This window comes from Cataglyphis hispanica, chromosome 7 (assembly GCF_021464435.1).
Source record: "Cataglyphis hispanica isolate Lineage 1 chromosome 7, ULB_Chis1_1.0, whole genome shotgun sequence".
NCBI lineage: Eukaryota > Metazoa > Arthropoda > Insecta > Hymenoptera > Formicidae > Cataglyphis > Cataglyphis hispanica.
In genome coordinates this window covers 8,407,431-8,432,930 of record NC_065960.1, presented here as the reverse complement: position 1 = coordinate 8,432,930, position 25,500 = coordinate 8,407,431, and the positions used below count along the sequence as shown (strand labels likewise).

Sequence of the window (25,500 nt, the reverse complement as noted above, 5' to 3'; positions counted from 1 at the left end):
CATATCACTACTTTTCAAAATAAATATCAGAATATTCAAGCGTTTAAAAGAATAATTTCTTAATTGTGTAATTAATATCCTTCCTAATTAAATTTCATTGAATATTTATAAAAGCAATAATGCATTTAACTTTTTAATATCAATGTAAACCGCTTGCGTTATGCGTCTTTGAACAAAAGCTTTATAACTCTTATTAGAGATTTGAGTTTATCTCACCGGAAAAGACCAAGGTGAGGTGTCAGTTTCTGAGGCGATAATGCCGCATTCGTTACGTTATCGCGAGTGAAATTGCATCCGCGCGCAAGTCTGCATAGCTCGTCGTGCTTACCAAGCGTGGTCACGTTGTAACTGTTGACATTTTCGTACGTTCCGTTACTGGAGTCGTGACGGAGAATACCGACGCAGGATAGAAAGGACGTTGCGTAAAACGTGCGCAGCATTTAAATGATTCCGAGTGTCATCGCGAATCGAATCGCCGCTCATTGAGGATACCGGCGATATTGAAAATTTATAATTCCTGATTACAGTCTCGATAATTAAATTGTTCCTTTTAAAAAAGGACGTTCTAAATTCTTAAATTAGGCAACAACTCTACGAATAACTCGTCAATTTCAACTGTAAATTTGTTTCCTACAGTTTATCGATTATTTGCCTCTAAGGGTTGCGCTTTTAAAATCTTTCTTTCAATGAAATAAGAACTAAAGTTAAAGTTATATATCGCATATCAAAAAATTGAGGACGAAATAATAATCTTCGATAATTGTAGTATCTTACAAAACGATTGTGTTAGGCCAGTTAATCTCTTTAGATTGAGATGAAAAGATAAAAATCAAGCAGACTATGGTAAAATAACCTAGATTTTAACAATAGTGCAGAATAGAAGGAACCGAATATTTGTTATTCGAGTGGCTGGAATCTCCGTTGCAATCCGGCTTTTACCATCGACTATGCGCGTCGAGGAGTTTTAAATTACCGGCATTGTACGAGTACAATGTGCTGTCAGTGTGTCCAGAAAGACAGGAATAAGCGCGCATATCCCGCGGACAATTTAAAACGAAATCTACGTTAACCATGATTATCGCGATTAATAAATCTAAATGCAAATTAATTTTAAGAACTTTTTCGAAAAAAAAAAAAAAAAAAGTGGACACATTTATGAGGATATTAATAGAGCATATCGATATCAAGCACGTTAATGTAATAAAATAATTTCAAACAAAAACATTTTCACTTTACCTAAATGAAATTAATTTTCCGTGTTTCAATAGAATCGACGATCATACATTGAGTAAGACAAAAGGAAATAAAACCGCTTCAAAGAGAAATAAAATTTGATGAAAATCAATTGCGATCTTTGACACAGAGATAAATGTAAATGCAAAATTTTTATATGATATGCCGTTATTTATTCTCCTGTAAATATCAATTAAATAAAATTTCAAATCTCATATTAATAAGCCGTATTTTATATATATATATATATATTGCAATAGTATATAATATTATGCTATATATTATTGCATGACATTTAAATGGATATTCATTAAAATAATAAAATATCTCCTGATATAGACGTCGTAAGCGGACAATGTTAATATTTTCGAAATTAGCACATCGATTTACTTGAAAATCTGCGCGCAGAATTTTTCTTCTGAAAATATAAAATTCTTAAAGTGTAATATTTAAATCATTCTTTGCAACTTTCAAGCTTGTTAAATATTAAAGTTTGAGATCATTTTAAACGCAATATAACCAGTTCACAAACAATGAAACGAGGCGAAATACAGAGAGATTTATATCCGTTCGCTTGCTCGAGATACGAAAAGGAAGTGCGAGGAAAGATCCTCTATAATATATGTGCATTCTCACATGTTCACGTTCGCACGAAACGAAGGGAAAGGAAACGAGACGAAAGGAGATGGATGCATACGACGATACACGAGATTTTGTGGAAAATGCGCGAGCATACGGCCGCGTGCGTATCATGAGCGTATCACGGCCAGCTGTCTATCGGGAAAAGGAAGAAGTAGAGGAAGAGAGAGTCGTACATGAAAATTACATACCCCGTTTGTGTGACTTGCGCTTAAAAGGCCTCGGACGAATAACTGTAGTCAGCTAAAAGCCTCTTGTACGTCAATGACACGTTTACATCTCGTAGACTACATGGAAGTGTAATACTTTTCCACGTTTTCGATATTCACTCGCTTTGTTACACAATTGTCGTAGAAACTCTCAAAATTAAGATAGATACGCGATCACTTTGACGATTATTAAATTAATTGATGTTATTTTCTTATTATTGAAAAATTTATTATTCCTCTGTCGCGCAATCGCATCGTGATTTATCTTATAAGTACCTTAACTATACAATTAATTAATGAATCATGATAAAATTCACCTTAGCTGCGATGAATTTCTTCGAGAACGTTTCTGCCATAATAAGCATACATCACTTCCCATCTGATCGGCACCGATATAATATTTTCTCAACAATACATTAAATACATTCAGGATAAAACTTGAAGCGGAATATACAAAGAAATGTGGTTTTTTTTTCTTTTTCTTTTAGTTTACACGTCACTGTGATGCATTTTCACTGCACTTTTATTTTACACCGTACGATACGAAAAGTTTTCACTATCACGTTATTTCTACCGTCACTTTTTGAAAAAAATCACGGACGATGCATCCAGGAAAAATTTCCAATATAATCCTTTTCAAGTTTAAGCGCACAGCTTCACAATCCACCAACAAAAAAAATTCGTTGAACGTCGATAACATCAAGAATTTTTTAACGGATACATTTATTAAAACGGATACATCAATTATAATTTGATTTGATTTGATTTGATTATTACGAATTAAGTCCATATATTTGTCAAATTTAATGTCCTAAATTAAACTTTTCAAACACCATTGAAATACGGTATTTCTTGTCAGTTGGAGAAAAAATAAAGACCGGTCGACCTTTGAATATTAATATGATAGTCGGGATGACATTTGCATCTGGAATTCCAACTGGTTTGTATCGTCAGCCAATTCGAACGCAAGTATGTACAAAGAAACGAAAAAATAAATTTGTTCTGCGTTTTGCACTGGAGAACAGATTTATATTAAATGAATGGTAATCAATATTAATTTATCATTTATTTTTAATGAAAACTCAACTGAAGAAAGACACAACGCACAAAACAAAGTATAAGAACATCAGCGTTATTTAACTGAATTATTTCTTAATATTTTTACTGAAAATTTAGTAGTTTTGATAATTAAAAATATTTAAAAAATACAATAATAATAAAGTGTGCATAAAAATTTCACGCGTAATCCCACTTATTAAGCATTATATTAAAGAAGTAAATGTAATATTTTTTTTAGGAAGAATACACTTTATATGAGAAATTGTTTTGCCAAAAAGTAGATAGAAATAAAGGTCATTATTTTTGCAACTTTGCTTCATTGTTATACAAGCCAATCCTATACATTGTATGGTAAAAAAATATCGTTAAATACCAAGCATAATAAATTTTAAAAACGTAAAATAAAAAAATAAATAACTGCACAGTGTTGAGATTTGTGTCAATTGCACGCAACTGAACATTTACAGACCGACAATATAATAAAAAACATAGTACAAGAAACAATTTCGTCAAATGCACATCTTTTTTCATAATATGTTATTTCAATTTCCAAAGAGCTAATTAAATATTTAATTACAAAGATTTGCTTGGAGTATATAGGGTTATTATTACGAATGTACATCAATTTTAAAATAGCGCTTTCAGATACTGCTGGAATAAAGTTACTTTGATTTTATATGCAGAATTTCGCGAGAATTGTTGCAACTATAGACTACCATTTTATGTGAGTGCTATGTCCTCGTACGCTATCACACATGTCACAAACATTTTTCAACTCAATTGTAAAAACGAGTGATATTAAAAAATTCACTCAATATACGGAATTGCACGCGACACAATCTTTGGAAAAAAAAAAAAAAAACGTGCGATAGACACTATCATTCATTGGATGATCCAATATTTCAAGGTCGAGAGGTCAATCCTTTCAAAATCACGATTCAATCTATAACAATCGTGTCATATTTCTGGGCCAACTATCGATAAATCACGGTAGCACATGCATCTGAAATGTCATCTCTCTCATCACGAGATTGAATTGGCGAATCGTTTGTCCGATAGACTTCATGACAAGGAATCCGATGGAAACGCATGAATTTAATTTACGAGATCGTGTAACGGTGCACTGTTGACAATAATTAATTAATTGGAACGATTATTAGAGGCATAGCAATTTGCGCTATGGCGACGACAAGTTTTTTTCAACCACGCATCGTATTTTCTTATCACCACGTGATGCATTCACAGATAGACAGTCACTGCAGAAGTATGTGTACACGAGAAAATCATATGGTCCGCACGACGAAGACGTACATCGTTTGGAACGCGAGGATGCCGAAGCACCGGTGAACGCGCGACTGGCCCGAAGGACCCGGTAAGAGGTCCCTTTACTGTACCGGGGCCCGATGATACGGCGAACGCACGGCGCGGTCGCTAATGGCCAATGGCGCACGGATAAGAGGAAAGGATATAGAGGATCCTAGGAAGGATCCTTGCGATGTGAAAAAAGAGAAACTGGCCAACTCGTTGTGACGAGTGAGTACGAAGCCAAAGGATGAGAATAATAGAAAAGAAAGAGAGAAAAAGACAAAGAGAGAAAGGGAGGAGAAAGAGAAAGGAAAAGAGGGGGTGGAGGCGAGTTTGGCAGAGGCCGGTCGAGCACCTGGGCGACATTACCTCCTCACATCTTCCGACTGCTCCAGGCATCTACGTATTCCAATTTGCTCTCTCCCTCTCTCTCTCTCTCTTCCTCATTCTTCTATTTTATCAAATGTTTTATTGTATGCATCGAATGTAATAATGTAATTTTGTTAGCAAGTTAAAAATTTAGTTGCAATTTTTTCTCTATTACGTTGTAATTATTTTATGCATTCATAATTAATGGAGCTACTTATTGCCCTCAAGTCGTGTTTACTTAAATCTAAAATATTTATAATATGTACAGTTCTCTTCAAAATTTTTAATTAATAGATTATTTAGTATTATTTTTTTATAATTACTTCATTATGGCATAAACACATTTTACCTACAGTTAAAAAAATCGTTATCAAAATATACAGTTCAATAAAAGTGGAAAGAACATTTGCGAAAACCTATTGTTTAAACATTCTTCTCAAATAGTATATGTTTCCAAAATTTCAAACGGATTGGAAGATTACGAATGGCTTAAAAATTTTCTGTTTGATTTTAGTAATTTCGGCGAAATTTTATTTTTCTTTATTCATGCGTATTTTTTTAAATATACAATGATTACGATGAATGATTTCTCCTCTCGCACTAGCGGATCATACATTATATTTATGTTTTATTTCAATTTTGATAGAACATTCTGCACGAAAACGCCTTATTTCGTCACGGAAACTCAAGCGCGTTTCAATGATGATCATTAAACATAATAAACTAAGCAACGCTGAATGAATTATTTCATAACTTTTTTTTATTTTGGCACGTTTACTCATCGCGAATTTACGAAATATCGCAAATTTTTTTAATATTTAATCATTTATTTTTTAAACAATTCATTAAAAAGCAGATTACGTACACGATTAACAAATATATAGTTCGAATAAATTTCATACACCCATAAATATTATATATCTACATATAATATTATGATAAATTATACATATATATTCCTGCGTGAGAGCATAACATAAAAGATTTATAAGTACATTGTAATGCGTGTTTTGTTTCTAAACGCACAATCAGTTATTCAGCCTTTGATTTAAATCATTCATGATTATAAATATTTTTGTGAAATGAGACATTTATTTGCAATTAAAGATTTAAAGAGACTAATTTTGCTAACAAAATCTCCACGCTATGAGGTGATAAAATCATTGGAATGAATCCTTTAAAGTTCATGGTAGAAATATATAATTGCCACCTGTTATGTATATTTAGAGATTTATATAACTCTACTAAATTACTCTTAAAAGATAGATTTTATCGTTACATCTCTTAGCCTTATAGAAACTTTATTAAAAGAAAGGATTAAAGAAAATGAGATATATATATCGGAAAGAAATGATTGTACGTGTCCTCTCTTAGAACCACGGCTAATGAATCCGTACCTGGCGCCATGGTGTGTGCCATGGGATGTATGTGGTTGCCGGTTGCACATCGGCCGATACCCAGTCTCAAGTCTGGCTGCAGCTGCGAACCGGTTATATACTTTCATCTGGCAGTCTTAGCACGGTCCCTAAAAGAGAATCCGATGACTATAGCTTGCGGTACGCGGGACATGAAGGAAAAGAGAAAGGAGAGAGAACGTTAGGGAAGGGATTAATGCCTGAACCAAGGCACGCTTATGTTGCGGAATAAAGGATGTCCAACTCTCTTTCCCCCACTCTTTCATTTTTTTTTTTTTTTAATTTTAATTTCACTACATTTCTTCTCATACCAGCAACACTCTTTTGACGAGAAAAGAGAGAGAGAATTGCATACTTAACCGTGAGTGGACGATCGTTCGAAAAACACTACGCTCGAGCTATAGGATGATGCGAAGGTAATATTTGATGAGATCATATGACGGTCAACTTTGGTTACGATAAAAAACGCATCCTGTTTGGCTAGTAATGTACATCTGCCGCATATTTGCAAGCTAATTCATCGTAGACCAAATAAATACAATAATTTTATAGAATGCCAAAAGCAATATTAAATTAAAGGCTATTAAAAAAAAAAAAAAAATTGAATGTATTTTTTACAAATTAATTGTGAAAAATTAAGTTTGTTTTATCACACGTGTTTTTTGTAAAATTGAATTAAAACATTATTTAGAACAATTGTGCTATTACTCAACACATACTAAAAACATGTACTATTTTAGACAAATAAAAATTTGTTTACAGCGTTTTGTATTTTTTTCAAATTTAAACTTACTGCGATTATGCATTCTATATTATATTCTTAAAATATTATACAGTATAATACTTTACAGAATATTGAGTTCAATCTCTATCTCTTTCAAATTTCTTTTTGTTCTGTAAATTCTTGTCAGAAACAAAAATTGGAAAGAGCAGATTATTTGCAAGGAGATACGGTGCATTAATAATTTATCTTCTTTCGTTTAAAAGAGCATATGATAGCAGTAATGACATTGTACAAAGATGGCACGCATGGCAACGATCAATGACATTTTGACATTATAAAAAGAGATATAATTTCTAGAAAATCGATTTATCGGAAAAATCGAAAAAATAATTAAACTTTATGCTAGAATTGATTGTAAAAGTACTGGAGGGGATTCAAATCATAGATGGAGTAAACGAAGCAAAGTACGAATAAAGCAAAAAGATAAACTGGATAAATAATGTCGAATTTGCTCTCTTTTCTTTTTACAAACAGATATCTGGGACTTTGAAATTGTGACAAAGCAATGTTAGCGATGCATAAATTATTGAATTGCTAGTAGACGTCAAAAGAAACTTCAATAACGTGCCTGTGCATTCAATGTATTCATCATCCTACGCAATGACATGCTCTTTCAGAATCATTGATATGTTGTCCCAATTTTATTCAAAGAATTTTTCACGCGTTGTCCACCATATAAGCGATGTCAAGGTCTACTAGCTCGATTTCACGTTTATAAAGAACACGTAGGCGATAGATTATTGTAATTGGTACAAAAGACCTTGAGACATGAATGGTTTATCTGATATTTAAAAAGAAATATTCAATGAAAATAAATGAAATAAATTCGAGAGGATTGCAAAAAAAAAAATATAATTTAAATCAGTATAGGAAAACATGCGCGATAGATTTAATTCTGAATATATGATAATAGTTTGCTCCATTTTTTGAAAAAATAATAGGCTAATCGCAAATTGCATTATTTTCTCTATAAAAATTATTTTATTTATTTTAATTATTTATTTTACATACGCCATATTTGCGTTATTCTTTATTTTAAGAGATATCTCTATTTGATATATAACTTTATTGATTATTCGAAATTATGTTTATGTATCTTGTCAATTTTTAATAATATTTTTCAATCTTTACATTTGCATTTATTTTAAATTTCTCTCTGATTATATTTTTATTTTATAAGATATTTCTAGGTGTAAAAAATATAATTACAACTTTGATGTTTAAAGTATAATAAGAAAACAACTTGCGTCATCTGACATTCAATGTTGAAAGTAGAACTTGATCGGTTGGTCAGCTTTAAACTTAACTTACAGTAGGTATAAGGTGGTTTTATAAAGCCCGATAGACCATTACATTTTTCTACGTTTAAACACGTATCTTCTGTCACAAATCTCTATGGATACAATACTAGCTGTTGTTAGCATCTATAGCAGATAATGTAGAATTTTTACGATATTAATATTAGACTAATAATAATAATAATTAATTCAAAAATCAATTTTCTTCGTATCTTCATAGAATTTATTTAATTTAATATAATGACTTATGTATAACACATTATGCAAAAGCAAAATATTATTTGCGAATATACATACTAAAATTATTAAGTGAAAAAATGCATAAAACAAAATAAAAATAATAAGGACCAATTATTTCTTCGTTTATGTTCTTTCTTCTTTCTATACACGTATTATTACTTTTTTTAAATATATTATTAACCTTAGGATATGCATTTTTACAATCAATTATTTTTTTCAGATGGCATTAATATTCTTAAGATGCATAAACTGCTCTTTTTTATATCTCGCAATATACCATTTTGTGTAATCTTTTTTATATTTTAACAAGTGTTTTTGCTCCTAGAAAATATTTGTACATATCTTTAAATTAGAACTTTTAATTATATTTTACTTTTCTCGTAAAACTCGTGCATTCTAAAGCTAATTCATTGTATTAATAAATATATTATCATGAATATCATTTAAACATTTGTATCTGAAGATTATTATCCATCACGCTAATAATCGCACACTACTCTACGCAGAGAAAGAGGCAATGTGTACGCTCCGCTATCCCCCTATAAAATATATCTTCCCCTACAGAGGCAATGAGATGGCACAGGTGACCGGAGGTTGTGACTGAGGGGGAAAGCCCCCTCGTACACGCCTCGGGGAGCACGATGGGCTGAATTTAACTTGGAACAACCGTACGTTTTGTGGTGTTCTCTGTGCACGGTCAGTGCTCACACGCCACAGAACGAATGCCAGGCAACGATGCGCGCTCTCTCGACGGGAACCACGCTGGCTTCGTTCGAACCTTCAGTTTACTATCGTAAGCTCACTCGGACAGGTGAGCGCCGCCGCGTCCGCGGCCGATCGGGCAATGACACGATTCCATGAAAATTCGACGGACTCGATACTTAAAAACTTCGCCATAATAAAAGAAATTAAATTTTATTTTACAAATTTAATATACCTGCATAGATTCGAGAATGACAATAAATATTACGTGCAAAAAGTGCTATCACAATGTAAAAAGAATTATCTTAAAAAGATTTTATTTATTAAATTGTGCAATTTTTTTCGTTTCTGATTTATTAATGGACTTTTAAGGATTCTCTTTTAAATTCGAAATATTTTAAATGCAGTGATTATTACATTATAAAAGAAGATTTTTCTTTTGTTTCTCGTAATGTCATATAAGTAGTTTAAATAATTAAATTATGGAATTATCAATTTCCATCGTTATGCGGTTAAATAACGATGGTGACATATGTGTGAAAAAAGGTGTCACCAATAACTGTGTAACTTAATATGTACTGATAACTTAAAAAGTTGTGACAATAATAAATTAATTAACTCAGCCTAATTTGCCTTTTTATAAACACATTTTCCGCGTTTAGTAATTACGTCAACGTTAACGTCGATAAAGAGTTGTGAGAAAAAGATTGTGTGAATAAAGAGAGTCATTTTCTCACAGATAAACCTTTGTTTTCGCCATTACATAAAAATACATAAAAATTTGGGTAAGTACAAAGCACTTTCAAACAAATATTTAATATCTATTTCTCATTTGTAATCATAAAAATTGATTCAACCTTTTGTTTTGTTATAATCAGAGATTTTTGTGTATTCTTATATATTAAATGCGTAAATTAATAACTTTTTTTTATCTTGTTAAAATTTCTTCTAATAATAAAATTATATGAGTATGCGTAAGAGCAAAAATATAAAACAAAATACATAATTAACTTATATAATGACTTAGAAAATTTTGCAACGCAAAAATAATAAATGTCTCTAAATTTGTCGATTACGCAGTTATATAAGTTTTTGTACAGAATCCGTGTAGCTATCTATTTATTTTTATGTTTTAATTAATTGTTTTTCTTATCGCTATATTTTATTGGCCGTAAGGGCGTGCAAAATTTTTTAGAAAGTTCCGCAGAACTTTTAAAACATTGACAGACAGCAAGTCGATCACAGTCGACAAGCTGGTACGAATTATGTCAGTCTGGAATTTCACGAATCTGACATGCAATTAATGCTTATCTGGTACCACTGCTGAAAGTTTAATTCGCGGAATCAACGGTATCGGTAGCCAGTCCTCAATAACTGGCCTTGCAATATATAAAGCACACGTTTCATACTTATTATTATACAATCAATTTTCAACAAACTTTAGTAAAAAGTGAAGAGATCTGTATGTGATTTAAAAACTGAGAAAAACATCCTACTTCAACTATGCTATATAAAATTTATACGAATAGTTCAAATGGAAATGATACTTATTTCTAGCATAAAATTTTATTTTCTAAAAGCTTGAAGTAAAATTAATAAAAATAGAAATTCACTAATATATGATATATACTTGTGTAAATTAAAATAAATAGAATATTATTGCATATTATGCATCTAAATATAATTCATACATTTCCTGCATGTAATTGACTTTTACATACTATGGCTTCCGTTTATTACGGAATTAAAATTAAACGTTGAAACAGCTAATTACCGAATAGCAATCGGCGATTGTTAGCACTGACCCAAATTTCTTTATGACGACATATTAATCATTAAACGGGAATGTTTATGATGCAAGAAGGCAATCGCGCTTTAACTCACAATCAGCTATATCCATCCTTATTATAGCGTTATGAAATCATATTATTCTCCTTAGATAATCATATAACACCATTGTATTACATCGTGATTATTCTTGCGATGAAATAAGACACTAATTTCACTCCCACGAATAATGTCTCGTTGTACCATAGTGTGAAAAGGAAATTCATTTTACTTTTATGTTTTGTTCGCACAGTAGCATCTGTCTACTGTTGTAAAGCCACATGTAACCGCAGAGTAATAAAGAGTCCCGGAATTGGCCAACTATTATCAGTAAACAGCTACAAACTTACTCATAGTTTCAAAGTCATGTTTCGTAAATTAATTTTTACTTGATTTAGATAAAACTAAATTAAATGATAAAAAATTAAATAATATATTTTTAGATTATAATTTTTTTAAATTAATATTACAATTAAATTAAAATATAATTTTAAAAAGTAAAACTTTTTTATTTAGTATTTATTTGGAAAAATTTTTGAGGCCTCTTCTCGTATATTATTTCAATTCTAAAGTGAAATTATAAAAAAGAAACACGTATCAATATCAGCCAGCATACCCACATATACCGAACAGATCCTTTACACTGTTTACGGTGTGGGGAAGTTCGTCACGCAAGCAAATTCTGTATGGGGTTGGCTGGGTAACAGACAGTATTATGGGCGTATGTCAATATCCTGGACGGTGTTATCATTCGGAAGCATGCATGGCAGGTGTAGGAAATGACGTCATGTAGCTTGGTGCAGCCCCCACTGGAAATACTTTACTGACCCTTTATTCAAACCAGCATGACACAGAAAAAGCTTCCTTTATGTATATACATGTTTCTCTTTTTACGCTGCAAAGGCTTATGTGCTCTACACCTCTACACGAATAGTTTGTGTTGAAAGTAAAAATTGACACGGTAGTTAAATAATAAAATTATCCTATTTAAAGCGTATATTATTGATCAATCTTCTCGATATGAAGGACTTTGCGATATGAAGGTGAATGCTGTTGTTATAAAGAGTTGGTTTTCGAAGAAAATCTTAGTCACGCGATTTTTATGTATACATTCAAATATTACACTTTTAAATAATAGATAAAACATTAGATAAATCAGTATATAATTGCGATTGATAGGATTGAGTAACAAAATATCTTTGTGTAACTAATGGAATAATGTGATGTTTAACGTGATCGTAATTAAAAAACAAAAAAAAAAAAATTGTTTAAACTGAGATGATTGTATTACCGCAGATAAAAATCATATTACTCGGTATAATTCTTATCAGTATTCATCAGCATAAGAAGAAATTTGTTTCCTGTGTAGAAGCAATGGTCTTTATTCGTTGAAAATCAGATAGCGCACGTACATCATGCACATTTGAATACACGAGTATCCGCACATCGAGAAGCTTCGCACTAGCCTGTTATTTAGCAGTCTTAAAAGTCAAGAGCGTGGCCGATACACTCTGTTGGCAAGAAGAGCACCGTTCGGCGTGCTCACTCAGTGTTCCTTAAGTGTCAAACTATCTTAAAGGAGATTCCTTACACACTAACACGGGTCAGTGCAAACATTTCTTCCGCGTATCTGCTAAATCTTGTTAATTAACGTCTTTAATATTATTATCAAATATCTTTATAAATCTTTTAAATAATTTAGAATCAAGTTTTCTTTACCAAAAAAAGTAAAATACATATTTGTTGTATAATTTCCAAATTTTTCAAAATTATAAAGTTATTCAAATAAAAATATTTTAAATTTAATAAAATATAATAGTTCAAAATTTGTGTTAAAACTTGAACAAATAAAAATCCGCTTCAAATTAATTAAAAAGTAAATTTTGTCATTCATGTATGTTATGTTGAGTTGATGGTTGCTTTGCTAAATGTTTTTTTCTGTAACCTCGACTAAATAACTTTATAACAGCTTTCTCTTTTTCCGAAAAGTACTTTATTTTTTAATTACGGCATTCTTTTTTCCAAGAATGCAATATTATATCATCATCTCGTTAGCTATGTAAGATCCGAAGAGGACTATGCCATTAAATATACATTACATAATATAGGGGAGATCTTTAGTTGGGATAAATTATTTTTTTTTTTTTAAATTAAATTACGGTCGTAGTTTAAGAACTGTGGGAAAAACGTCATGTCTTCCGGTAAGCTTTCACTCCAGTTTAATCTCCGTGATCGTTTGCGACGAAATACTCTTGACATTGCATCAAGACGACGTTTTACCAAGGAGAAAGCAACCAGTCAGCGTGAATATCAGTTTATCAAACTAAATGCATCAAATAAATAGGCTACGTATGTGCAAATAAAGTATGTCAAAGTCTTTACAAAACACATATTAAAGATATGTAATAAATATGCAAAATGTGCAATATATATATATACAATATAATTCTTGGAAATTGTCATTTGAATTTTAATTATGTCAACATATTATCAATGATAGCATATCATACTTTCGTCCTACTTTGCCATTTTTTTTTTTAAACGATCTAATATAATTCTTATTCAATTATATAAAATATACATTTTATTTTTAAATATACTTTTGCTTATAGCAACATTTTTATTTTAATAAATTGTATATTTATCTATTGATTTCAGTGCATCCAGAATTGATCTAATTGAAATTTTCTGTGCGGGAGATCATGTCAATTACAAAGTTCACTCGATCAAGATGATATCGAATAAGCAAACGACATCAACTTCCTGGCTATTGCGATCGTGCAAAAGAAGCCGTTTTAAAATAGAATTGCTATATTTGATATTCGGATATTTGTTAACGCATTGCTCGGCTAGAAACAATCCTCCTAGATTTCTCATAGATGGACAAACAGAAATCGTTCTCAGATTAAAAGAAGGGCCAGAAACGCCAATTGGTAAAGATTATAAACATATATTCTTTTTAAACTACTATCATTTAATATATTTCTAATATGTTTCTTCAAAATTTCTCTTTAAGAATATCACACTTTTTTTACTTATATTGCATATAAATAATATAGTTTTAAATAAAAGAAAATTTTTTGCAGGCAGCTTAATTTACAGGCTCAAAGGCATTGACATAGATGGTGATATCTTGACTTTCGGCGTTCGAGAACAGCCTGGTAGTGATGTGATTCGAGTTGAAAACTTTGGCCTAACTGAAGCCAACATTTATTTAAATAAATTGCTAGATAGAGAGGTAATTCCCAAAATTTATATTACAGTTTAATATATTTTTAACATTTAAAGGGTCTAAAATCATATCTAAGAATTAAATATCTGTTCCATGCATTTTACCAATAAAATATTTTTTTTTGAAATATTTTTATTTATTACTTTACGTTGTCACATCAAAAATTGTAAAACCATAGTTAGATCCTTAGAACAAATTGTCCATTTTAATAATGATCGGAAATTATATATTTATCAAATGAGATGTTAGAGCTCGATTAACCAACATGATTAAAAAAGTAGAAATAATGCAGAAAAAAAATACCGCAATAATTCTTACGTTGTACTATTGTTGTTATTTTTTTTTTTCGTACGGACGATTAACGTACCTTAACGTTTTTCCATATGTGGATCATAATGAGTAGTACTGCTAGACCGATAACATCGTAATCATTAAAGAGAAATTTAAGTATCAACGACAAAGACAAACATAATTTCCGACCAATTTTCTTCACAAGGATTCACTTTAAAAACTGTCATTTGTGACCATTATCGGTGCACGCGTGAAATAACGCGAGTCTGAAATTAACTTTCTATCGTCGATGATAGTAGTTATAGTTAATTGAGCTATAATTTCATCATCGCGCAAATACAATTTTTAAAATCTACATCGATCGTACTTGATTTAAATTTTATACGTATACTTTAGTTCTTACATTTTATTTTCTTAAATATTGCAAAACTCTTACGATATACGATAAATATTCCCGAATCTTTTTTATTTTTACATTTTATGCAAATTTATTAACTGTCAGACAAAGGATGAATATGCCATTGTGTTAACGCTGACGGATGGAAGATTGGGAGAAGGAAATTTTATCACGCAAAGTCTACTACTTCTGGTTGAGGACATAAACGATAATGTACCAATTTTTCGTCCACATCCAACGTCATTAACACTTCGGGAGGATTCACGCCCAAGTGTTTTAACAACGGTGGAAGCTACCGATGCCGATTTAGGAGCTCATGGTCAAGTAGTATATTACCTTCAAGAATTGGATGGCGATAACAACATTTTCAGCATATCGACTATTAACGGCAAAGGTGTTATACGCTTGGTGGGTTCTTTGGATTACGAGCGAAAGTATCTGTATCAACTGCGAATCTTGGCCGTAGACCGCGCAATAAATGAAAAGGTATTTTTTATTAAATGTATATATTATTTTTATTATAAACATCCTATCATTCGTTTTGACGTATAAATATTGTGACGATGCAAAAATTTTATAATAAATTAATTTTATTCTTGCGGATATATAATTAAAAATCCTATACATATGTTATTCGGTTAAATGTAATATGTTTGTTGAATATTTTAAAAATTATAGAGATATTGCGTATGTATAAAACGCGATATGTTGCGTGGGTGTTGTTTTGTATATATGCACATGAATATTCTGTAGATAAAACCCGTATGACCTATAATTACGGGATAGTTCAATGACTTTTTCCGGCAAAGTCAAGCGCAGTCAAGGATGAATAATATTAGACGCGATGATTATATCTTATCTACATAGGCATCGTTACAGTTATTTATTATAGCCATTTAGTCGAAGCAACTTCCTGTAAGATAGAATTTATTTATACTTAATTATTTTAGATAAATATTTAATCATTTCAGGTAAATACAGGAACGACCGCGATTTTGATCAAGGTACAGGATGTGGAGGATCAGCCGCCGGAATTCATAGCCATGACGCCTGTCGCAAGAATCAGTGAAAACGTTAAGATTGGCACATCTGTTTTACAAGGTCAGCATTGCTCATTCCATGATTTAGACAAGAGATACAAACATTATTATGCAATATTATGAAATAAAAAATATTAACAACAATAAAGATTTAATTTTAATAAATTTTAATAAAAAAAGATTATAATTAAATGCGGAAACAAAATAAAAATATATGAATAAGAATTCAGTTTCTTAAATTAACGATGTTGCTTAAAATAAAACTAATAATAATGCTTTAATTATCAGTTTTCAACCAATTAATTTGAAATTTCATTCACATAATAATATTAAAGTATATATATAATATATTTTATACAAAATATATTGCAAGATACTTTGTATCTTTAAAATATGATTTTAATGATACGACGATAAATCTCGTTGCAGTTCGTGCAGTGGATGGTGATAAGGGGATAAATAACAAAGTGATGTATAGCATCACGAAGGGACCGAGATATCTATTTGATATTGATGCAACTTCCGGTCTCGTGTTTACTAGAGCACAATTGGACAGAGAAGCCGAAGAGAACAGCGATGGCACTTTTATCTTAGAAATCACGGTAAAAGAAATATCGAAAATTAATCCACCACCTTCAGTTAGTACCGAGGTGACCATTATTCTTACCGATGTAAACGATGAAACGCCAACATTTCGGAGTATGCAATATCATGCTGAAATAAATGAGAATGCGCCACAAAATACGCCCGTCAATTTTATAGGCAATGCTGTACCAGAAGTTTTTGATCATGACTTGGTAAGTTAAGTATTATGAGATTTGTTGTAACGTAATTTTAATTTTTTCAGTAAGCAACTATTATAGAATATATTTAGCATTTTATAAAAGTGCATAGAAAATACTTAGCATTTTATAATATATATTAAATATCATATATTATTTTGAGAAGTAATTTTTGTCAAACTTTGGGAATTCTTTTTATTAATGCAGTAATTCTTTTTAAGGGTTCTAATGGCACGTTTCGAATATTTATCGAAGGCGACGGTGGAATATTTGATGTGACACCTTACCGTGGAATTAATGAAGCACCGTTTTTAATACGTGTTAAGAATTCGAGTAAACTCGATTTTGAAAAGATATCAGGTAAAAATTTAATTTTATATTTTCTCTTTGTTTCTTGAATAATATTGAATATATTATTGCGTCATGATAAATATTGCAAAATCATTAAAATTCCAATTTATGTTATGTATTCTATTATTTTACAAGTTAATGTGCATTATTAATCCAAAATTTATTTTACAAATCTTATGTAGAATATAAAATTTACGGATTTTTTGTAGTGGTAAATTTTACACTTGTCGCCAAAGAAATCTCGCCAATTTCGCCGAAATATAGCGCGGTACCAGTTACTGTTTTTATAAAGGATCAAAATGACAATTATCCCGAATTCACGGAAAATGTTTATGAGGTTTCAATACCGGAGAATTGTGCCAAGGGAACTACCGTGGCTTGGGTTCAGGCTTTGGATGAAGACAGCGGTAACTTTGGAACGCATGGAATACGATATACGACTTTAGGCGGTAGCATTGCACATGCGTAAGAGATAATATATTAATATAGGAAATAATAAATTAAAATTCTAATGCTCTTAAAATTGTATCATAATTATGTATATATTATATCATAATTTTTCGACATATGCAGATTTTTGTATTTATTATAAATTAGTCAAAAAAAAAAAAAAAATATATATATATATATATATATATATATGTAAGAAAATTCTCTTGCTGTTTAGTATAACTGTATAAAGACTAATATCTGATAATGAGACATTAACAAAAATAATAAAATCGCGATAAGTCATTTATCTATTTTAACATTTGACAGATTGGCAATGGATCCTCTCACCGGCGTGATAACGGTTAAACATCCCGGACTTAGTTTTGATCGCGAATTAGTAGCTCGACATTATCTCACAGTTGAAGCTCGAGATGATCTTGGAAAGGGAAATCGCAACGCTGCGCAATTAATAATCAATGTTGACGATGTTAATGACAATGTGCCCATATTTTTGCAAAATAAATACGAAGCTATATTATTGGAGAACGAGGATCACTTTGAATCGCCTCTGATCGTCGAAGCATCTGACAACGATTTAAATGGTTAGATAGCATTTATAATAAACAAAAAGCAAAAATAATACGTATGCATTTATATGTTTAAAATGTATTTTACACTTTATATATCCGTATACAGGTACGCAGAACAGTGACATAACTTATGCATTGGTATCGAGTGAATTCTCTCGAAATTTTACAATTGATCCGAAACGTGGTGTTGCGACACCCATCCGTCCCTTGGATTACGAAGCTTTGCCTATCAATCAGGGGCACAAAGAAAAGATTATACGTCCATTAAAATTGACGGTGAGAGCCAGAGATGCAGGCACGCCGAGTCTAGCTTCTGATGTCCCTCTAATTATTTATTTGAAAGATGTTAATGATAATGCGCCAGTTTTTGAAAGAAGTTTATATAAAAGAAATATAGCTGAGGATTTACCGGGTGGTACGAGTGTTGTACAAGTATGTAATTAACAGTATTATAATTATAATTGTCGAGCAAAATGAAAGATAAAGATTTTAGAATTGTAAAAAAAATTTTAAATTAAAAAAACAATTTATTGATAATTAAAATCGATTAATTAAATATCAAATAAATAATTTTATATTTGGCACAGGTAAAGGCTTGGGACAAAGATTTGTCGTCGCCTAATAATAAGTTAGTTTACCGAATTCAAAGTGGTGCCGAAGACAAATTTGTTATTAGTCCCGAAACTGGCGTGATTAGAGTGGCACCGGGCTCGAATCTAGATCCAGATCTAACGTCACCGAAAACTACCACGTACAACTTGAATGTTATCGCCATCGATAGCGGTACGGAAATTCAACGAACGGCCGAGGTTCTCGTTAATATTACGATTTTAGATGTTAACAATAAACCGCCCGTTTTTATTGATCCTGGAACTGTCACTATCAGAGAAAACACTCAGGTGCGTAGTTAAACATTCATCCTATTTATAAAAGCATCAATAAAATGAATGAATGAATGAATGAATGAATAATTATTATATGTAGGTCGGTACATACGTTCATCGCATAATGGCGCAAGATCCGGATGTAGCTCCTATTCTACGTTATCGCGTGGATCCTAACTCATCAGAGGCACGAAACGAGGAAGGTACTTTAATCAAGATACAGGAATATGACTACCTAGCAGCGCTGGAATTAAATGCGTTGGATGGCCTGTTACGTATAGTACGGTTGTTAGACAGAGAAAGGGTAGAAACCATTAGACTAGGACTTGTGGTTGAAGATTTAGCTGCAGTAAGAGGCTTGCAAACTGCATCCGGTTAGTTTCGAAAATACATTTTACACTTTTAAAGAAAGAAGTTTAAAAAGGCTTCCTTATATTTAATATAAAAGTAAAAATAATAATATTATAAAAATATGTTTTGTGCAGCCATGCTAAATATTATTATCGAGGATGAAAACGACAACAATCCTAAATTCCGGAGACCATTTTACAGACGCTCCGTTACCGAGAATAGTAAAAATGGTGTTAATATCGCGAATATCGTCGCGGACGACGCTGACAAAAATCGCAGCATTACCTATTCCCTTCAAGGACCGAAAGAGATCACTGATCTCGTGCATCTAGATCCTGAAACCGGAGAGATGGTCGTTGCCAACAAAATTGATAGAGAAATGTATTCATGGCTAAACTTAACCGTTAAGGCAACGGATTCTGGAATTCCACCTCGGTAAAAATAACTTTATGCAATATGAAAAAATTATAATATAGATTATTAAATAATGAAAGACACGAGTAGATTTAAGATCTCTAGATCATAATTTTCTTAATTTATTATATTCTTATGTACACAAAATTTTGAAAATGTAATTATTTGCAATATCTGAATAATTAATAGTATTTCAACGTTAAGTGTTTTTACAAATATTAAACCGATTAAATTTTGTAGATCAAGTTTATCAGAAGTATATGTTCAAGTGTTAGATGAGAATGACAATAATCCGTATTTCGTTTCGAACATCAGTAATGTAACTGTCGTGGAAAATTCGAAAATTGGTACGGAAATCATTGTCATACAAGCTGCAGATTCCGATAGCGGAGATTATGGAAAAATTACCTATCTCTTAGATAGAATGTCATCCCAGGTAAAGTACAAACAATAAAATTTACATTTATATATAATTCGTAATATATATTTCCGTCTTATATTAAATTTAATAATTTTATTATTTACTTAAATATAAAGCAATTTAAAATATAATTATATTGCTTTATATAGATATAGTTTATTATTATAATCAAATATTATTTCAAATAGGGAAATTTTGCTATTCATCCAGAAACCGGTTCATTGACAGTGGCTGATGTTCTGGATTGGGAAACTAAACATAGTTATGTTCTGGTTATAGAGGCTTGGGATAATTATCAATTTGGTTATACTGCGGGGGAATCTCGAAATGCATTCAAACAAATCCAGTATGTTCACGAAACTTGAAAACACAATTTTTTCATTTATTGACAAATTTGATAAGAATAATTTTTTTAAATTTTAATTATAAATCATTAAAATAGCATTATTTTTATAAAACAAAGTATAATATTTTAGGGTTACAGTCATCGATATAAATGACAATGCTCCGAAGATGGATATACCTCAAGATTGCATATCAATATCAGAATTTCATGACATACGTGATTTAATTTACGTCATAAAAGCGAAGGATGCTGATGATCCGACAACGCCAAATGGACGCGTTATAATTAAAATTATTTCTGGTAATGAACAAGGTGCGCGATTAAATTTTGATTAATGTTTAATCCAACATTTATCAGTATTATACAATACTAATGCAAATGTATTCTAGAAATTTTTTTTTTTTTTTTTTTCACGGAATTTTCTAGGACAAGCTATATATATTTTTTGACATATATCATTGATCTGTATGATATTAATAAAATATTGTTCAACAGGTTTATTCATATTGGAACAAACTGATTATTGGACGGCAAAGATAAAAGCTGCGCGGCCCTTGAGAGGAAAATTCGGAAATTACACATTAAATATCGAAGCATACGATCTGGGAACACCTTCCAATAAAAATAATGAAATTTTGGAAATCTGCGTCACGGATTACAACGATAATCCTCCTTTGTTCGTCAGTCCTCAACACAACACTACCATCCGAATTCCAGAGGTTCGTATTTTTAATCAATTTACATAATGTTATATTTTTAACCTGCATGAAACGGTGGTAAGAATTCATACTAATGTAACAAAATAATTTTAGAACATAACAGTAGGAAGTTCGATTATTCAAATCGAGGCGAGAGATGCTGATACAGGATTAAATGGCGATGTACATTATCGTCTAAAGCAAGACCTTGCAGGACATTGGAGAACCTTTCACATTGACGAAAAAAGTGGTGTAATATTCTTAAAGTTACCACTCGACAGAGAAACTCAGAAATTGTATGAGGTATGGAAAAATATAAAGAGATAAAATTGAAATTAAATTTTTTTTTCCATTAATTAATCAATTTCTATTAAATTTTCGTGACGGAATAAAATCTAGAATTAATATTAAATATGTGTCTTTCTTCTAATATAGATACGAGTCGAAGCGTACGATTTAGGTACTCCAACGCCTTTAAGCTCAGATCTCGATTTAATTATTTATGTGCGTAATATCAACGATTTTGAGCCACAATTTTTAGTAAACGTTTTGCATATAAACTTTACGGAGGAACGACCTCCTGGATCGGAGATCGTGTTACTTCCAGAAACAATTGATAGAGACGAAGTTGACGATTTGGACGATCCTCCCACGCAAGTTTGCTATTTCATAGTATACGGGAATGAGGACGGACTGTTCGTTTTAGATATCTATAAGCACGAGCTTGGTGTAAGCCCCTTATTAAATAACTTATTGTTCAAATAAAAATTTTATTTATATTTTTTATCTGTTAATCATTTAAAAATATTTAATATAATTCATCGTTTTTAGACTGCTAAGATGCTGGACAGAGAACAACAAGAAGAACATATATTGCTTGTCAAAGCAACGGAAGATTGCGAAAGCGTTCCGGATAATGAAATAATGTTCGATGAAGCTGATGATACCTTATTACAAATCATCATAAAAGTTGACGATATCAATGACAATGCACCGCAATTTATTAATAAAGTTTTCACGGGTGGCGTCACTACCGAAGCCGATTTTGGCACACAATTTATGCACGTAAAGGTAATTTTATATCATGTCTTATTTGTATTGCATATTTTAATATCAATTATTGACAAAAAACCTTTAAATTTTAAATGTAAGATTAAATTAGTCAATTTAATTTTAAGATACTCACATATCTAATATAATGATTGATATGTATTCAAAGCGTGAATGTATATTGCAGGCAATTGATTTGGATGCTGGTGACAATGCTGTACTCAGTTATTATCAAGTGGGAAAAATTCACATGACATTAACTGAAGGTTTCGAAAATATGCAATTACAACCTTTTCTTGTAAATAAGGATACTGGAGCAGTAAGCTTAAATTTCGATCCTCAACGTGGGATGAAGGGTTACTTTGATTTTATGGTATATCTATTCTATCAATATATTTCATTTTTATTCTAACAAAATTTAGTACAAAAGATTTTATTGCAATTTTGATTTATTTTTGAGAAACAAAATCGTCATCTTTTATATTTCTTATTGTTGTCTCACTGCAAATGGAAATTCTATTATAGTAAGTTATCTCATATATATATATATATATAAAACAAGTAAAGTATTATTTGTATTTAATATAAATATAGATACTCGTCAATGACACTTATGGCTTACAAGATACTGCGAGGGTTTTCATATATTTATTGCGGGAGGATCAACGAGTTCGTTTTGTTCTTCGTCAACATCCGCCAGAAGTTAGAAGTCGAATCGAGACATTCCGAGAGTAAGCACAATATATTCCGCATTATTAATGTTATCAAGAAAAAAATTAAAAATTTTTATCAATAAATAGACGAAAAAGCAATATTGTAAAACATTATCTAAATAAATAATAGCTACATTTTTCTCATTTACAGAATTTTAGGTAATGTTACTAGCGCTATTATTAATGTTGACGAATACAAAGTGCACGAAAATCAAGACGGTTCTGTTGATAGAACAAAAACAGATCTATACTTGCACCTCGTGAATCGTCGAGACAATTCGATCCTCGAGGTATCCGAGGTTCTCGAGTTGGTTGACAGAAATATTGAGAAACTTGACAATTTATTCAAAGAGTTCAATGTCCTCGACACGCAGCCGGCAAAGTCTCAACCGATCGTTCAGTACGAACAAGCAGGAACGACTTTCTGGCTTCTCACATTGACCCTGTTTCTAGGAGCTCTATTGATTCTATGTGTCGCTTTATGTTTGTCTCAAAGAGCGTCTTTCCGAAGACAATTGAAAGCGGCGAACGCATCACCATTCGGTAACTTGAAATGCAAATAATTATTTTTATCAATCTATATCTATTATTTTTTTTTTTTATTGAAATCTCTGTGAAATTAAAATATATTATTTTTCAAATATCGATAATTGATAGAATCTGAACTACTCTTTTTTCCTGAAAAATGTTTAATTCCTGATATATTTATTTCGAAAAAAATTTTGCCACTTAAATGTAAAATATACTCTGCATAATTTATATTGCAATATTATATTATTAAAATATGCCTATTTCGATATCTTTTTAAGGTGCATCGGACTCGGAATTTATGCGAAGTCCTGGTCGTGTCCCGAATACGAATAAACATAGTGTGGAGGGATCAAATCCCATTTGGATGCACGCTTATGAAAATGAATGGTTTAAGAATGACGAATCGTTCAGCCATACATCCGAAAGAGACTCTCTCGACGAGAACGCGCTTAATAATGAAGAGATGATGAATGAAGCTAATACAAACCAAAGAGCCGAAGACAAACCATATTACATAGAGCCAAGAGTTTCAACTATTTCTAGGTAGCCAATATAAAGCCATACTCTCCTTTTATGTTACTGTTTATTTATAATTATTAATTAAGGCTACTAGAATAATTTCGGTAAATTAAAATCCGAATGCAAATTTTAAATATTTTATTTCATTTATATGCAATGTATGCAATATCCTTATATTCAACACTTATAATAATACAGCATACGAGTATATGTACAATTTATTTTTATTTTACTATTACAGTGTTGAAAGTATGGACATCCAAAATGATTTTAGCAGAAATTCATCGATTTACACAGAACATAATGTAATTGTGAATCCTTTGGGAAAAAAGATCGAAACAACCGAATTGTAGGATATAGATTAATTTAATTAAAATGTAGATGTAGAAGAGAACAGAAAATTATTTTGTAAATAATGCATAAACAGTATATAAATAACTTCTCATGCTATCGCAACTTTAGATAACGTATCTATAAATTATTTATTATATTTATGTAAGGAAACTTAATATATAAGAAATAATAAATATTTAATTCATATTGTACGATATGTAAGAGAAATATTTTATTACTTTTATTACTAATGAATGCTAAGTTTTAATGAATAATTTAATTTATAATATGTTAATGTTAAACTCCACAGCGAGACCAAGTATCTTCACAACGATCTACTGTACAATAAATTTTTGTACATCTTTGTATTTTTTATAAATAAATAAATACTTTTTTTTAATAAATTCCTTATATTATTAAAATTTCTCCTAGTTAAAAATCTTTTCTGGTTAAGAAACAAAGATAAGATTGGAGAGAAAAGTACGGAAAGAAAAGTATAGAGTTAATCGCGCTCGTATCATATTTGTGACATCTGATAATATAGTTCATATACAACAAAAAATGATCGAGATTGTATTATACGTAGCAGGTCACGGGTTGAAAAGTTAGGTAGTCGAGGAAACGGTTACCTATTCTCTTATCGTCTTCCTGAACGTCGGGATTGCGTGCAACCTCATGCTAATACAAGGTAGCTATATAACTGACCGGTCAGTGGTTGACCTCACCATAGTTACAAACCCCTCGAAAGGACGTTACAGCGTCTTTCATACTTTCCATATATATTCGCAATTATGACTTATATATTCGGTAATAATAAATTATTCTTTCTCGGCAATAATATTTTTAAAATATTAAAGATGTTTCTGAAATCCTTAGAATGCATACATGAAAATCCTATAACTACATTTATTTAATCAAAATTTTTCCCCTTTCTTAATAAAAAATCTGTAATAAAACAGTAATAATAAAAAAAAAGAAATTATAATTGGAGTACTTATAGCATTAGTTAGCATTTATGCACTTAACACTGTTCTAGTCTGTACTG

The 25,500-nt window shown here is 30.9% G+C and overlaps 2 protein-coding genes across 11 annotated transcripts in view; one reads left to right on the top strand and one right to left on the bottom strand.

Annotated features, from left to right (window-relative positions):
• LOC126851232 (EGFR adapter protein-like) overlaps nucleotides 1-25,500 on the bottom strand; it is an 87,618-nt gene that overhangs the window by 53,742 nt on the left and 8,376 nt on the right. For 5 of the 10 annotated variants that reach the window (XM_050594960.1, XM_050594968.1, XM_050594962.1 and 2 more), the window contains one exon: nucleotides 6,212-6,339. The exons of 2 other annotated variants lie outside the window; for them this stretch is intronic. Coding sequence is in view for 2 of the 8 variants with exons in the window: in XM_050594959.1 (XP_050450916.1) it covers nucleotides 2,399-2,446 (48 nt within the window). In the remaining 6 variants the exon portion in view is untranslated. Of the gene's footprint in view, nucleotides 1-2,063; nucleotides 2,330-2,398; nucleotides 2,965-6,211; nucleotides 6,340-25,500 lie in introns of those variants that run through there. 3 more of the 10 variants (XM_050594959.1, XM_050594966.1, XM_050594965.1) reach the window with 3 other exon arrangements.
• Nucleotides 9,727-24,775, top strand: LOC126851222 (cadherin-23). Its single transcript, XM_050594943.1, has 25 exons — nucleotides 9,727-10,038; nucleotides 13,739-14,013; nucleotides 14,167-14,318; nucleotides 15,106-15,486; nucleotides 15,972-16,101; nucleotides 16,470-16,837; nucleotides 17,044-17,182; nucleotides 17,383-17,638; nucleotides 17,933-18,207; nucleotides 18,302-18,627; nucleotides 18,783-19,094; nucleotides 19,180-19,453; nucleotides 19,565-19,865; nucleotides 20,085-20,280; nucleotides 20,454-20,611; nucleotides 20,742-20,923; nucleotides 21,107-21,330; nucleotides 21,424-21,612; nucleotides 21,745-22,038; nucleotides 22,141-22,380; nucleotides 22,547-22,732; nucleotides 22,954-23,090; nucleotides 23,224-23,615; nucleotides 23,882-24,146; nucleotides 24,364-24,775. The coding sequence occupies exons 2-25, from the start codon at nucleotides 13,812-13,814 to the stop codon at nucleotides 24,473-24,475; spliced, it is 5,691 nt and encodes a 1,896-aa protein (XP_050450900.1). The 5' UTR covers nucleotides 9,727-10,038; nucleotides 13,739-13,811; the 3' UTR covers nucleotides 24,476-24,775.

What these genes read in the sequence shown, in the direction of transcription:
- LOC126851222 (XM_050594943.1), top strand. Translation starts at nt 13,812, where the DNA reads ATGATATCGAATAAGCAAACGACATCAACTTCCTGGCTATTGCGATCG. An exon ending in ATCTGACAACGATTTAAATG is followed by an intron (nt 18,208 to 18,301) that starts GTTAGATAGCAT and finishes ATCCGTATACAG; the next exon opens with GTACGCAGAACAGTGACATA. An exon ending in CTATCAGAGAAAACACTCAG is followed by an intron (nt 19,095 to 19,179) that starts GTGCGTAGTTAA and finishes TATTATATGTAG; the next exon opens with GTCGGTACATACGTTCATCG.